The sequence below is a fragment of the Sander lucioperca genome, chromosome 20 (assembly GCF_008315115.2).
Source record: "Sander lucioperca isolate FBNREF2018 chromosome 20, SLUC_FBN_1.2, whole genome shotgun sequence".
In the NCBI taxonomy this organism is placed as follows: Eukaryota; Metazoa; Chordata; class Actinopteri; order Perciformes; family Percidae; genus Sander; species Sander lucioperca.
Window position 1 is genome coordinate 6,394,976 of NC_050192.1, and position 16,157 is coordinate 6,411,132.

Consider the following 16,157-nt stretch of genomic DNA (forward strand, 5'->3'; position numbering starts at 1 on the left):
GAACAAATATTAGGCAGCCCTTAATATTCAAACCTGTTATGGGCATTATTTTTTGTAAATGTGTTTGCTTGTAAACGTTTTCAATTCAGATTCCGTGGCTTTTTCACGCCTGGTGAAGTTGTGTATCGCGAGCTCATTAGCAAGGCTATTATTGGTCAGCTGTGCTACTGTAGGTGACGTTAGCGTCCTGGTTAGCGCCTATTTTGTATACCAAAACAATGGCCACGCCAACGCCTACAACAACCACGCCTGACGAGGAGTTCGAAATCTACACTCCTGACAATTTGAAAAGCAACGTGTGGCGCTACTTTGGGTTCCCTATAGAAAAACAGGGGAAAATCACGAGTAAGGACAAAGCGATATGTAAAATATGTAGGACCAAACTCACATACCACGCGATGACCAGCAACTTGAGAGCCCACCTGTCAACACTACATCCCGGCAAGCTGGAAGAAGAGGAGGGGGAGGAGGGGGAGGGATCGGGGGCGAGGCAGGCCAGAATCGACTCTATGCTATCTCCTTCACGAGGCCTCCCCTATGACCGAACTTCGAATATGATTTTTGGGCAAAAGTCAAAGCCCTATTCATCATTAAATGTTTGTGGGGACATTTAAATAAAAAAAGAGGAAGAAAAAAAAACACCTGGAGATGCTGCAATGTATCTCACTGCTTTACTAAGAAGTGGTAAAGGGACTAGGCCTGCACAATAAATCGTTATAAAATCGCAATCTCGATTCACCCCTGTTCACAATTTAATTTTTAAATGACTTCGATTTTTTTTTTTTTTTTTTTTTTTTTCCTCCTTCAATTAATTTATTGAAAGCATTTGACATTGACATGTTTTAATTATGTTAAGACATGTTCAAGGAGTTCAGATAGAGCCTGTATCAGGGCCATATTTAGTTCAATGTGTTATATGTCACTATTTTTGGTAGCCTACTGTACTTAAATGGCCAGTATTGTACTTTATTTTCTTTATTCATTGAAGCCTCTATGTTTACAGGATTGTGGTGATGTGCAATGTGCTATAGGTGCTGGAAAAAAAAAAATCTATGTTTGGTACTGCCAATTTGTTTTGTCACGGTTCATGTGTGCAATAAACATTACACTTTGTGAGAAAAAAATCGTGGCAGAGAATCGTGATATCAATTCTAAGCTAAAAAATCGTGATTCATATTTTTCCCCGAATCGTGCAGGCCTAAAAGGGACTGTCATCATAGCCACACAAGCTAAACATGCTTGATAGCATACAAATACAATTACGATAAATATTTGATGTCTTAAACATACCTGGCATAGGCACTGATTTCATTAAACCACTCCTAAACCAGCAACAGCATACTGGTTAAAGGCAATTTACTCCGGAAGGTTTTCTGCTTTTGGTAGATCATAAATGAACATCACAACCTCATAATGAACACGTCTTACGTCACATCAACCATGTCCCCTAAAAAACTGTGTTCCCAAAACTGCATTCTTGATTGCGTTTTTCCAGCAACCGATGCACGTTGTGAAACGGTTGCTGTTTTAAGCGTTGTGAATTGAAACAAAACTACTTGTTAAGGTTTAGGCAACAAAACCAGTCATTGGGCTGAATCCAAATCTGAACAGTGTGCCATAGTAGGCATGGGCTAAACACTGCAACACCGCAATAAAGGAGCATAATTCAGCCTTTCCTCTTAGAACCAAAGGCATCTGCAGCAACTCTTGTAAATTAGGTGTTAAGTTTTCAGCTACAAAGTCAATCAAATTTGTAACCAATATTCCGCTTGGGCGTACATCTTCACTCATAATCCCAACTTCCCTTTCCACTTTACAGTAACCCGGATTTTAAAAGATGTATCACTCAAGATGAATCTTGGACTGAACTGATCAATTACGTCAAAAGATTTCACTATAACTCCCTGCAGGTGCTTCCACTGTTTACTTCTACAACGGGTGTCAAATGTGGAGAGAGCCTCTTTTTAAAATGGATGTGGGAAGCCTAGATTAAAAATGAATACCTTGCAACTGCTAACAAAAAGCAGTAGCTTAGCAGTACCAAATATTTCATCCTACAATTCTGTCATGATTAAGCAATTACTTCCTGTTTGTAGAGCCATCTCTACAATGCTGCAGACAGCCTGAATGACTGGTGCCACGATGTTTTTCCTAATAAGTGCAGCTTATATTAAACAGTTAAAAGGTAACTACTGTTTTTTTTTCAACCTGGACCCTATTTTCCTATGATTTTGTGTCTAAGTGACTGATGGGAACAACAATCTTTGACATTGGTCCAGTATTAAGTGAGATCGCTGCAGTCAGCAGCAGCGAACAAGCTACAATGTAAGTTAATAGGGCAATTGTCCAGCTTGTATTTACCTTCACAAAAGTGCTCGTTTTACCACTGACAGGCTCCGATTAATATTCTAAGTGTCTGACAACATTATGGAAAGGATTCCTTCAGAGATAGACCTTTAAAACCTCTTTGATACCTTTGTGTTTAACCAGAAACAGCTCTGAAGTCGCTAGTGCTAAACCCACCAGACTCCATTTATAAAAGCAATACTTTTAGCGTGTATAGAGCCAACATATTTTCACATGTAAATCGGTAAACTATGTGTTTATTTCAACCAAAACTAGAGTTGTGATGGTTGGAAAAGTGGAAAGACGACCCAAAACGGCTTTTCATAGACTTATTTTGTTTCTGTCGACTTTGAATGAAGTGTATTTTACGATGCTAAAATTACTGTTTATTTGCATGGAGTCTGGTGGGTGTAACGAACGCGATTTCGCGGATGTTATGTTTAAAAAAAAAAACTCTTGACTCTTTAACAGAAAGATCAACCTCCTTAGAAATCCTTTCCATAATGTTGTCAGACATTTAGAATATTAATCGGAGCCTGTCAGTGGCAAAACGAGCACTTTTGTGAAGGTAAATACAAGCTGGACAATTGCCCTATTAACTTACATTGTAGCTTGTTTGCTGCTGCCGACTGCAGCAATCTCGCTTAATACTGGACCAGTGTCAAAGATTGTTGTTCCCATCAGTCACTTAGACACAAAACATAGGAAAATAGGATCCAGGTTGAAAAAAAGGTAGTTACCCTCTAACACGTGATGATTCATCAATTCAGTGCAATTTTTTTTATAATATCAAATCATAACAAGAGTTATCTCAAGACACTTTACAGATAGAGTAGGTCTAGACCACACTCTATAATTTACAAAGACCCAACAATTCCAGTAATTACTCTCATCACTATCATTACTATCTTTAACGAGACACTTCCCCAGGCATCAGTAGCAGTTTTGATCTGTGGCATGATAACTAAATCAGGGTTCTTAGGGATCATTTTCTAACAATGATCTCATACTGTTTAGAGTCATCTAAACTTAGGTATTTAATCCAAAATGTTTTAACTCTAACATCACAGTAGTTTTACCAGGTAAAGCCGTTAGTGATATGTGTCTTCTCCTCCACACAGACAGCTAGCATTCGGTATGTAGAATGTAGCTTTACTTTTTACTAAACAGCTACAAATTAATTCAACTAGGTAGACGTAGTTATAATCAAAGCCTCTCGACTATTCTACACGTTAGATTCTGCAAACACTTTAGAGTAATGGAGCGTCAGCTTCTGTTTTAGAGCATCTAATCATCTTTGTTGATATAAATCAGGCATTTTTAGCTGGCAAAACAACTAATCCCCGTAGTACACCACATATCAACTAGGGCTGAAACGATTCCTCGAATAACTCGAATAATTTGATTACAAAAAATCCTCGAAGCAAAATTCTTTGCCTCAAAGCTTCGTTAAATCAATGTAATTAAGGTTGTACGACTCACTGTGTTTCCGCACGGAGGATAATTACTAGCGCACACAACAGGTTGACGCTTCTGTGGACACAAGACCGTTTATATACTGTCTATGCACGAGACTGACGGCCCAGATTACAAATGAACAAAGACGAAAATAGCGAGGGTCTAAGAGAAGAGACAGGCGAGAGAAAACGACAGAAAGTTTGGGATCATTTTAAGCTGCAAACATGCTACTACATCATATTTGTAGAAAACATCCAGTCTACTCATCCATTCCACGGAGCGAACCCGACACAAGGTAACTAACTAACGTCTGCTGCTCTCGTCCACAGCGCTGTTTTACACAACTAGCCTACAGCATGCTACTCTGCTAATAGCCATGTTTTACCAACAAGCTAAAACGAAAGCTGTCGGTTTGTAGTCTAACTGTTTATTAGTTTGCTACTAATCTTTGGAAACTTAGCTGCAGCCAGAGACAAACCGGCTCCTCCCCCCAGCATGGCCACTTAATATGCATGTGAATGACGTCATCATGCCGGTGATGTCTGCATTCTTTCTCCTCACTCAGGATTAGCCTTCTTAAAATGTGTCCCCCAGAACAGTGTAGTTGAATAGCCCTGCTGTAAGCTTTGTACCGTCACATTTACCTGGGCTTAGTGAACAGCTCTTTTGCATATCCAGTGCAAAGAGCCAGAGGCAAGAAGGGGAAGGGGGTGAAAAATATTAACATTTGGGCCACCAAAAATGTACTTGGAATTTGGCAATAAAAAAATTTAGCTTTTTCAAAAAAAAACTGTCTTTTGTATATATACAAAAGACAGGTTTCCTTTTTTTTTAATACACAGCAATAATAAATATTTACTATTGCTGTTTACTAAGTATTTCTTGCTAAGTATTTCTTACCCGATTACTTGATTAATCGATGGAATAATCGGTAGAATACTCGATTACTAAAATAATCGATAGCTGCAGCCCTAAAATCAACCAACCACACGAAGATCAACTCTTAGGAGATGTACATCTGGTAAAGAAAACATAAAATTCAATCCCGCATCTCCGCTCCTCCATTCAAAGATGACACAGAGCTGGTTTAAAATCGGCAAAGTATCGCTTTAAGGGTTTTAGAGGTATTTTTACTTGAACTTTTACAATTAAAATTGTGTGTGATCTTTGAGTGCGCATACTGAATAACCCTAAAAAAAGACTTTCTATGCAAACAGCTGCTTGTTAGGCTGAGCTACTGTTCCTGAAACTTCCTGACTTCACAGCACTCTGGAGCCCTACTGTGCGGTTCATTAGAGAGATAATTACATCTGCAGGAGATCCTTCTGCACTGTCTTGTCACCTCGGCGTGTCTGATCAGAACCCCTTCCCATTCCCCTGTCAGACACTGGTCATCCAGCATCCAGTGCTTGGCGTCTAGCAGTGATGATTCATCCGGAGGAGGACGAGATCCGTCTCCCTAATCAGACTGAACTAAACTTTCAAGGGTATTGATCAAGCATCTCTGTCAGAGTCATTACAGACACTTGATGCATACGGCGTGTGCCAAGGGCCCATCCCTACTTCTGTCAATGTGAAGACGATTAAAAGGGAGAAAGGAATTAAGGCAGGAGAGGAAAAACAAGGCTTTGGGGGTAAATTGAGCAGAAAAAAGGAGAAAGGCTTCAGTTTGCAAATTAATGCTTGCGAGACAGGAAAATACGCTACCACTGTCTATCAGCATGTGAGTATATTAGACAAAAGATGGCCGTGCCAAGGACATGAAAAAAATGAACTGCCACATTTTCCAGTGTCATTTTATCAAACCAACATAGTTTAGAGACAGAATTGTGCTATTTATGATGTATTGTAGTGTATTCTAAAGAGGATAAGCTTGTGAACTTCAGGGAAAAGACCGGCATTACTGGTAAACCCCTGTGTAACCAACTCTTGCTTGTCTTTGTACAGTTTCCTCCTCTGTTCTTGCCACGCATCAACTGCCCATCTAGCCCGCAGGCAGCGTGAACTGGGGCACAAACAATAACAGTAATCATGGAAAATCATGTGCTGCTCTGGCGGAGGAGACCAGCTGACTGGCTGACTGCTGGAGCCCAGAGGGTCTCCTGTATAAGCAACAGAGAGACAGGGAGGGGGTGGAGGGAAGGAAGCAGCAGGAGGGAAAAAAAAAAACAACATCAGAAAGCAAAGAGGAGAAGGATTCAACCTCTCATCCCCTCTCCTCGACAAGCTTAGTCATCTTCTCTTCCACATTCTGGCCTTGTTAGGGAGCTTCGCCATCTCCCCTCCCTCCTCCCTGCTATCCTCTCCTCACTCACCCCCATGGAGGACCACAGAGTGGTACATTCCATGGCAACAAACACTCATTTGGATATATTGGCTGAAGCTTTAAGAAGGATGGGAGGACATTGCCGTGCGCCTGTGGATAGACTCTGACGAATGGCCGTGTCATGTATGATTAATAAACAGTGGGGTGGAGGGGTGGATCACTGACATAAAGCAGGGTGCTAATGAGCAGACACCAGAGATGTACATAGTGCTTACCCTTTAAATAAATCCACTACCGCCCTAATTACTAATCTTTAAATGAAACTGTAATTGCTGTGTGAAATGAAAGTATGTTTCCAAGCTCAATCACCCTTTTGTTAAATAAGAAGTTGCAGGAAAGACACTGCTGTAATAATTTCTACTGAAGCCAGTGTGACGGTCATGAATGAGCAAACCACAGATCAATTGGCTGCTCTGTACAGTAATCTAGTGCAGTCTTAGCTTTTATTACAACTTGGTGTGTGAGTGATCAATTGGCCGCTATATCATTACTGTCTGGCTGGGCAGAGAAAGCACTCGGATCAACGTCTGGGGAGCTGGGTCCGGAGTGTCCAACAGACATCCACAGTGACCGACACATTTCATTTATGATTTAATGTTTTTATTACTAGATTTTTTTTGTTATTAGATTTCTGAATGAAAAAAAATGACAAGAAAAATGTGTGCATTTTCGTAAGATCAATTTCAATTTTCTTAAGATAAATGTTTTTTTATGAGAAATCATAGTAAATCAACCCCTCCTAAAGAGAGATTACACAGAAAACGTGAATGTAAATCGCAGAGCATTGATTGAATCTTCAAAGGCTAGTCAAGTCGAATGTCTCATGGACACATCTTGTGTATTTGGTAAACAGAAATGGTGCCCCACTTCACGTTTACAACTTAACAAAGCCTGTTTAACTGTCATTTCAGAACGGGCCGATTTCATGTCCTCTGGTGTTGCTGCTTTCAGCTTTCTGGAGAACCGCTCAGAAAAACAACTTCACACTTGACACTGCACTTCCTTGTGTCCAGAGCAATACACCATGACATAGTTGCATCACCTAGCAACACAAGAGCATACGCTATGCTATCAGCTAGCTATTTGGGACAAGGCTATTTCCGGGAACAAAAGCGTTCACTCTGAAAGTTACATCGCTGACGCTGATGCTGATGCTTGAAATGTTTGGGTTTGCTACAATGTGACATCTCCAATCGCTCTTTTTTCATCTGGACTTGAATGTACTGTAGCGAGCGTCAGAGAGCAAGCCGTATCCTGTACTGCTGTAACAGTTTATAGGGGTCCCCTCTCAATATAGTACATAGTGTGTGCATAAAACACTACTGATTAGGGCTGTGTACCGAATTCAATCCTTTTTAGGCACCGACCGAATTGCATCTAAAGTATCGAGTATCGAAAAACGCCTCGTCATTCAATACCAAAGGAGTAAATCTCATCAGCGTCAGTGAGCCAATAAGCATGCAGCATGCTCCTACCAAGAGCTAATGATGCTTGTGATTGGCGGTTTAGCATTACACGTTGCAGAGGCAGGCGGGAAAAACTCTACGTTACGGACAGAGACAGGGCTCACATTGAAGGAGCTGAAAAATAAATAAATAAAAGATTTGTGCCGTAATGTGTAATATTGTAATTTCTTTTGGTTTTATGAAATTGGTATCAAAAAATTTATTGTTTAGGAACCGGTATCAAAGTCACGGCATTGGTATCGGAAACCTTTGAACGATACCCAGTCCTACTACTGATAAATATGTCCTCTAGATCTCAGGAGCTCGCACTCCACAGTGCACTTTCCTTGGGTCCTCAGCAATACACCCGCTAATTGTGAAGTCGATCGGATGAACGGTTGTCAAGAAAATCGAAGGACAGATGGACGGATTTTCTTCCATTTACTACATCTGAAGGTCAGCTGGGCTTCTGGTGTTCCCCGCGATCTTAAGTACACCCGCTGACCATCTAGGATCACAGATGCCATCGCCAGGAAAAGTGACACTTTGGTTTCACACACTAAAGATCAATTAAACAAATGAAATGATTTCTGCCTCCAGAGCATCTCCTCCTCTTAGAAACATCTGTATGACTTCAACTCAAATCTGTGTTTGTGGAAGACTACAGCATGGTGCCAGTGACCAGGATCAGCAGGAGTGAAAGATGCTGCAGGCCGAGAACATCAGTAGCAGCTTTCATTAGACCATGTTTGGTTGGCAACAGTAAATAAACAACATGGGAAAAACGCTCCTGTAGCCCCTCAGGGCCCTTCGAGTACAGTAACACACAGCTGAGTGCTACGGGGAAACACTGCCCGTCTGCCAGCTCTCTTGCCTGTGCCACGATACAGGGGGCATTGGGGGATGGGAGGAGGGTCACATTTGTGCGGCGCTGCAGGCTTTCGGGTTGTCGACACGCTTTACACGTCGGTCCAGATCTCCTTCTCTGAAATGAGTTTATCAAGTACTTCTGTGAGCAGAGTCACTCCAGATACACTGTAGCAGAGGAAACAAGCCAGAAGAATGCCAGACACGGAAAAATACCCGGCTTTCAGATGACAGCGGTGCCCCTCATTTCCCAGAGAGGTTTATAGTTAGAGGCAAGAACAAAATGCTCACCCTGTACAACAAAACGCATGTTACATCAGCAGCAGTGATGCAGTTGAGGGTAAATCCATCGCTTCATTTAATGAACAGTTTACCATATGTTATAGGGTAACAGAAATACATTATTACTACAATTTAGTGTAATGCACATTATGTCTTAATTTTTACACTTTTTGTATGCTTAAAACAATCACAGACTAATGGATATTTCATAAATTGTGGAAACAAATTTCCTCTTTTGGGGACAATATAGTCAACCTGTCTTTATCATTTGTCATTAAGATGTGCGTTTACATACCCCAAAGCATTTAATCAGAATATCACTTTTTGGACTTGCACAAAGTGGTTTTGCACAATGTGAAGCTTCTTATCTTCCGGAAATACAACAGAAGAAGTTGTTTATTCCAACTTTATTGAGAACAATTCATGGATTTTGCTACCACCCTCTTTCTGTGCCTCCCAGAAGCAACATTACCTAATGTTACCCCCACATGGGGCAACCATGCGCAGAAATAATATATTTATTACTTATAAGGCGCCAGTATTTACCTATTAAATGGATTATCAGAACCTGAAAACTTTATTTTTAATAAATCATACTGAAATTTGTAACTGTTCTCAAGTTGACTACAGGAGCAAGCCCCAAACTTTTCAGAGCCACCTTTCAAGCTGACAAAAGACTCCTTTTAATACAAGTCACAAGCATTTTAGCATCATATAGCATAATGGTCGCCTCTGCCATTCCTCCGCTCTGTTACAAAATGGCCTGATGAAATGTAGAAAGAGAAGACAATGGACAGTGGGTGTGGAATGGGGAAGCATATCGGGGAAGGGACCGGGGCACTGTTGGATTGTTATGCATGTAAGGGGGATGCGGTGTTGCCTGGAAGCGTCGAGTGGGGACGGCGAATGTCACTCTGATCAGTCGAAAGTGTCATGACGAGTAGCGGAGCCGTGACCTCTGATGGGGAGAGGGGAAAAACAGAGCAGAAGAGGGAGACACGAGGCAAAGCGCAAACACAACAGAAAAGGCAGTGACAGCAGAAACAGAGAGAGAGAGAGAGAGAGAGAGAGAGAGAGAGAGAGAGAGAGAGAGAGAGAGAGAGACATGGGAAGAACAAGAGGGAGGGAAGTTTGTGGTTGGCCAACGCCTAATCCTACCAACGCTCCGGGCTTCAGGAACAGAGGAGTGATATCAGTAAAGACACATTCACAGCCTGTCTATCGCCTAAATGAGGCCACTTCTGTCTATAACAAAAAAAAGAAGCTCTGCTGCTTCTCTTCTCCTTCACCACCTCCTCATCTGCAATCACACACACAGAGTGGAGACAGACCTGGAAGCTATCTATTGCCCTCTTTAAGAATGCCACTAGATGATTATCTGAGCATTGTTCCACACGGCTGGTCCCCTAAAACTGGTGCACAATGTACATCTGTATTTAAAGAAGCCTTGTTTCAGATGAAGTAAAATCATTACAGCCTAATCGAGAGCAAAGACATTAAAAACACACCAGCACAAAGGTGATGGCCGCATCTGTGAAATAAGCTCATTCCCATTTTCCAAACAATCCAGAAGCTGCAAGGACAACTCTTATCTGCTGCATATTAAATAGAGGCACAACAGGGCCACTTTTCTCTTCGCTAAATGCCTCTGTATAATTACCAAGGTCTAACAAACCTCTTCATAAACCATTAAAGTGGCCATATTATGCTCATTTTCAGGTTCATAATTGCTTTTTGAGGTTGTACCAGAATAGGTTTACATGGTTTGATTTTCAAAAAACACCATATTTTTGTTGCACTGCACATTGCTGTAGCTCCTCTTTTCACCCTGTGTTTAGGTCTCTGTTTTAGCTACAGAGTGAGACATCTTACTGCTGTAACATCATTGTTGGCAATCGCACATGCGCAGTAGCTAGGTAAGACCACATCATTTAGCTAGCAGTTTGTTTCTACAACTTCAGTCAGTACAAGGCAGGATTAGCCGGGAGACTTCTTCTAAACGAGGGCACACTTCCAACTTTGCGTGAAATACTTGCAGAACAGGGACATGTAAGTAGTTCTTTTGTAGATTATGGTGAACTAGTGTGTGTTGTAGCAGTGTTTTGCCATTCAGAACGAGCTAGCATGCTACGGTTAGCCACCTCGTTTCGGCTAGTGACGTAAAAAGCCCTGCCAATTTTTAACAGCTGACCCGGAGACAGAAGGCAGGACACATTCAGAAACCCGTATCTCACTCAAAACAGCATGGATGTTTTTTTTTTTCAAGTTTGTATGTGTGTGGAAGCACCAGAGACACAAAATAACATCCCAAATCCCAGAAAAAGTGTTTCTTTTCATAATATGGGCATTTTAAGAGGAATTTTGATATCATACAGGCCAATAAGACGCCATCAGATTAATTAATGGAATTATTTGTGCCAGGATGTCACTAGGAGGATGCCAATCGCTAGTGGGACATCTAATTTAAGCCAGGTGTCAGGAAAAGCACCAGAACACTATGTCAGCTCTGTCATTACACAATGACAACCAATACATCAGCACCACTGCCACCACGGAGCCTTTACTGCCCGTGGATATAAATGGAATTGTCTGATAATGGAAATGTTATTTCACTTTGGCAGCCCTGGATGCTTTCTCTGGAAATGAACTGGAGGTAATGTTTGGACAGGAGAGGACGATGGATTCAAATTTGCTATTCCAACAAGAACGAGGAAAGAATTCAAATATAGGAGGTAAGATTGGTGTTTGTTTTTTGCTCTGTTCCATTCTGTGTGTAACATCTATGAACAGCATTTTGTAGTGCTTAAGTTTCCCTTTTTTGTCTTGTTCTCTCAGCTGTATATTATGTCCACTGTGTAACGTCTGAGGAGGATACAAAAAAGACCCGAGGATAGTAGAAGCTGGAAACCACAAAACCCCAAGATTAAACCAACAGTCTGAGACGAATCCAAGACGAAAACCAAGCAAAGGCAGTCTCTGGTAAAGGCATATTTATAACTAGAGATGGCCCGATACCATTTTTTGCGTCCTAATACCGATTCTGATACCTGAACTTGCGTATCGGCCGATACCGAGTACCAATCCAATACCAGTGTGTCATATATTTTATTATGTTTTAACAACTGTATACTACTATCCCTGTATGGATGTGATATTATTTTGACTTTGTTGTCGGTCTGGCTCAGGTTAAACTCTTTGTGAAACATGAAGGCCACAGAACTTTTTATTATCCAGTTTGACAGTTATAACAGTCAGTATAACATAAATAAACTACTTTAATGGAGATTTTCTTTAGGGCTTTATTACGTGGTATCGGATCGGTGCATAAACTCCAGTACTTCCTGATACCGATACCAGCGTTTTAGGCAGTATCGGAGCTGATACCGATACTGTTATCGGTATCGGCTCATCTCTATTTATAACATCTCGACACCCAGACACCCAGAGGTGTAAGTGGGTTAATTCAAATTATTCTAAAGGCCGCGGGGCAAGAAAAAAAAAAAAAAGCAGATATTGAAATAGTTTTCTGGCTGGATTGTTTCAAAAATAGAAAGTATCATTTTAACACTTCAAACCACTTTTAAACAGTAATGTGAGATCACACCAAAGCTTATACAGACAAAGTGTGTGCCTCGCCTGTGTCTCTGAAACCATGCGGATTACTGTGCTATCGAACAAAGTCCTGCTCTAACCACCAGCACCAGCAAACCTCTAGAGTCTTCTGGAAACAGAGTGGGGAGAACGTGTGACTAGAATTACTGACACACTTTTAGAAAGCGCTAATCTCCGCTTACTGTAGGACTTATTACAGAAGAACTTTTTTTTTCACGAATTGCTACATAAATGAACAAAATACCACCACCAACAAAATGCCGAACTCAGTGTTTCCGTTATGTTCCACTGATGTGACTGCAAACAAAGGAAAGCCTGCAGTGTCATAGAACCAACATGGTTGACCGCACATTGAATGTGAATTATGCCTGGGATATTAAATACCAACAACTTCTCAGGTTTTGTTTGGGGATGTTTGAAATGTGACATTTGAGTTGGTTAAACACAGCACTGCAGTAGCACTACAAGTGCTGTACATAAGAAAAACAATAGCTTAACACACACTAATATACCATTTTGTACATGCTTTATCCAAGGGCTTTAATAAGCCATCAATATGCAATGGGAGTCCAACTGGTAATTAGGGGTGTTAAAATGAATTATTGCATCGATGCATCGCGATGCGGACCTAGACGATTCTCGATTCTTGATGCAGCGACAGACCATAAATCGATTATTGCCTACTGATGTTACTTGTTGATTTTCCGGTCGCTGCTTTTTTTGTTTTTGCCTTTTGTCTGTTGGGTTCAGACTCCACTACATTCAGGAAGTGTCTTTTTTAAGAGCAGATACAATAAAAAGGGGAGTTCACATTTATCCGACTGCTTGAATTTGTTGATTCCACATTCCATGTGTAGTAATATATAATAATATTGAGGAGGTGACGCATCGTGATATCGAATCGATTCGTATCGTTGACAGGATCGTCCTAATCGAATCCTGAGACCAGTGAAGATTCACACCTCTACTGTTAATTGGACCCCAGTATCCAAATGTTTTAATTGATGCAAAGGATACCACAAATTTGCTCTCCATTATGAACCAACCAGACGTCTCAGGTCGCCTGGGACAGCTATGCTCTCTGTGCCCTGAGTCAGAATGCAACTCTGTTATTTTAAATCAAGGCTGAAGACTTTAAGCTGATTTCTTACACTGCACTGTAACTTTTATTCTAGTATTCCCTACCTGTGTTATACTATTTTAGCTGTTTTTGTTTTAATTCTCTTTAACGGATGTTTTTAACTGCTCTTTAATGTAAAGGACCTTGAATTGCCTTGTTGCTAAAATGTGTGTATACAAATAAAGCCACCTACCTCTTGATACTCTTTTAAACTACATTATTTCACTTGGACTTATCAATTTAATTTAGTAAGATTTAGGAGTTAGCGAGAGTCACTGGGTTAGAAAGTTAGAAAGTAATAGTCCTGGAAGACACAATGTTTGTGACATGTTCATTTAAGAATAATAAACAGATGTACTGTAAATTAAAAGATAATTTACTGTTGGGGAAGAATATATTTTACATCACTCTTATTGTAAATTGTAGTTTATCCAGTAAAATGGTCCGTAGGAATTCAAATGAGAACAAAGGGATACAGCCACATACTCTATATAACAAGACACTGAAGCAACAAAACTGGAGGAAGTTCAGATGTGCTATGTGGGCAAAATACACTGAACACTTAAGTAAAAGCTATTTAATGCAACGATTTTATCACAAACTACAAAATACAGTATTCCTGGCAAATCCGATCCACACAAATAAATTAAGTCAAAGCCGGGCATCTCTGTGGCCTAAAAGTTAAGGCGCATACCATATATTTGCAACATCAGGATTAAAATTCCAGCCACAGACCTTAGAGGCATGTCTTCATCTACACTATAAAAGTCAGTTAAGGCAAAAATTTCACAACAATAATAAAAAAAATTAAAAAAAACATCAAAAGCTACATTGCTGTGGCTTACCTGTGGCAGGGCGGAGGTGAGCTGGCGCTGCAGAGAGTCGCGGTCGTACATGACGTCCTGAAGGTGCTGCTGGGCAAGGCCGAGGCTCTCCTGGGTCTCCCTCAGCGTGTCCAGCAGCCGGTCCCTCTCGTCCAGCATGTTGACCATCAGCTGCTCAAAGTGGGAGTCCGGGTCCGAGGAACTGCTCTGCGAGCCACGCTGGCTCAGCGCCGTGTCCTCACTGATGGTGGGCATCACCTCGCACATCATCTTGGCGCTGGGAGGAGGGAGACCAGAGATGATGAGACACAGTGTTAACAGGACGTGAAGACAGCGCTGCAGTGTAACCAGTGAAAGGTACTGTTGAATGTGAAGTATGTTGAGTTACAATAATTGTTGATGGCTTATCATCAAATATAGAATACTGTCATTCATACTGCATACAAATCAATTGCTAGACCATTGACCTCTATGGATTTTCCTTTCTCTCGGGTAGACTTTTATGTATTCGGGTATATCTCCAATAAAATATTTATGTTACATATCAAGCATTATAACTTGCGAGATGCTTGTATCTTCAATGCAACTTCATGCTACACTCTTTACTTTTCTGTTGACCCCCATAGCCTCCTTTTGTGAGCCTGCAGGGTGTATTTTAGGTTTAAATGTTCTTTAAATCCATATTCCCCTTTAGAGTTACAGTGGGCTGCACATATCCCACCATACATTGATGGAGAGCTCACAATTCCATTGCAAGGTCAATAAAGCTGGTCAAATGAACAAACCTCTAGGCTAATTGTTACTAAGGGGAGGTAGGTTCTGATCAGAGTTCATTCAGAGTTCATCACTGACAAAACCTGTGATCACGTTAGGATTATGCTAAAGATGAAGATCTTTACATTTATAGCAAAACAAATGCTTATAGCAAAAACATGACTGTCTACTACATGTGTGAATATCCACCCTTAGGGTTTGTATGGCTGGTGAGTATGTGACTGGGCCTGACACAGTTGGAGCTCAGCTCAGCATCACCCCGGCGTTTCAAAGCTGCAGAGACGTCTTGGGAGGCTGGGCGTTCTGCCCTAGATTTCACGCTTGTGCTGTTTAATGATCCAGCCCAGATCAAGTTGCATAATACATGATATCTATGCTATAGTGGATATGTGAAACCATATTCCAGCTTCCCTGAGGGACTTCGGAAAGCCTCCAGAGTCATCCTAACCGATGGGATAGTTTATGGGCTATAACCTGGTTTGCATCGTCACACCAGTAATGTGATGAAGCTAGCTAAGCTACAAATAATTACCATGGGTAATAAAGACGTAACGAGGTGAGGTAAACAAAACATGAGAAATACACTTAGCATACTCCATTAAAAAAAGTAATTTTGGAAAACATGAATCTTTGCTTTCTTACCATGATTTAATATCAGTTTAATCCGTGTGTTGAGTGATACCCAGACAATTTAAGCCTATCTTAGCACAGAGGCTCAAAGCTCGGGGAAACAGTAAGCCTCCCACAGAAAAAAAGACACCTTCCAACAGTGCTAAAGTTGTCTTTTTGTTGTGCTAAATTCTGCTAAGCTAGCATCCTAGCAGGAGGACTTCTGACATACTGCATTCAGTCACTGGACACAGCTGTTTGGTATAAGACTGACGAGCTAACTGCTCATAAAACCAGTGTCTCAATTTCTTATTACACATGTAAAATACAAGATACTAAAGACCATCTTGCAAAGGGATCACACCAGCCGCGACACCAAATTGGGCCAGGGGTGTTAAGTGTGTGTGTGTGTGTGTGTGTGTGTGTGTGTGTGTGTGTGTGTGTGTGTGTGTGTGTGTGTTGGCCCCTACTTCCAGCGCCCTTGCTTGGACCAC

The 16,157-nt window shown here is 41.1% G+C and overlaps 1 protein-coding gene across 2 annotated transcripts in view; it reads right to left on the reverse strand.

The window, feature by feature from the left end:
• Positions 1–16,157, reverse strand: part of ppfia2 (PTPRF interacting protein alpha 2) — a 228,351-nt gene that overhangs the window by 160,964 nt on the left and 51,230 nt on the right. For both annotated transcript variants that reach the window (XM_035996395.1, XM_035996394.1), the window contains exon 2: positions 14,302–14,557. In XM_035996395.1, coding sequence (XP_035852288.1) covers positions 14,302–14,550 — 249 coding nt within the window. In that variant the 5' untranslated portion in view covers positions 14,551–14,557. The remainder of the gene's footprint in view (positions 1–14,301; positions 14,558–16,157) is intronic.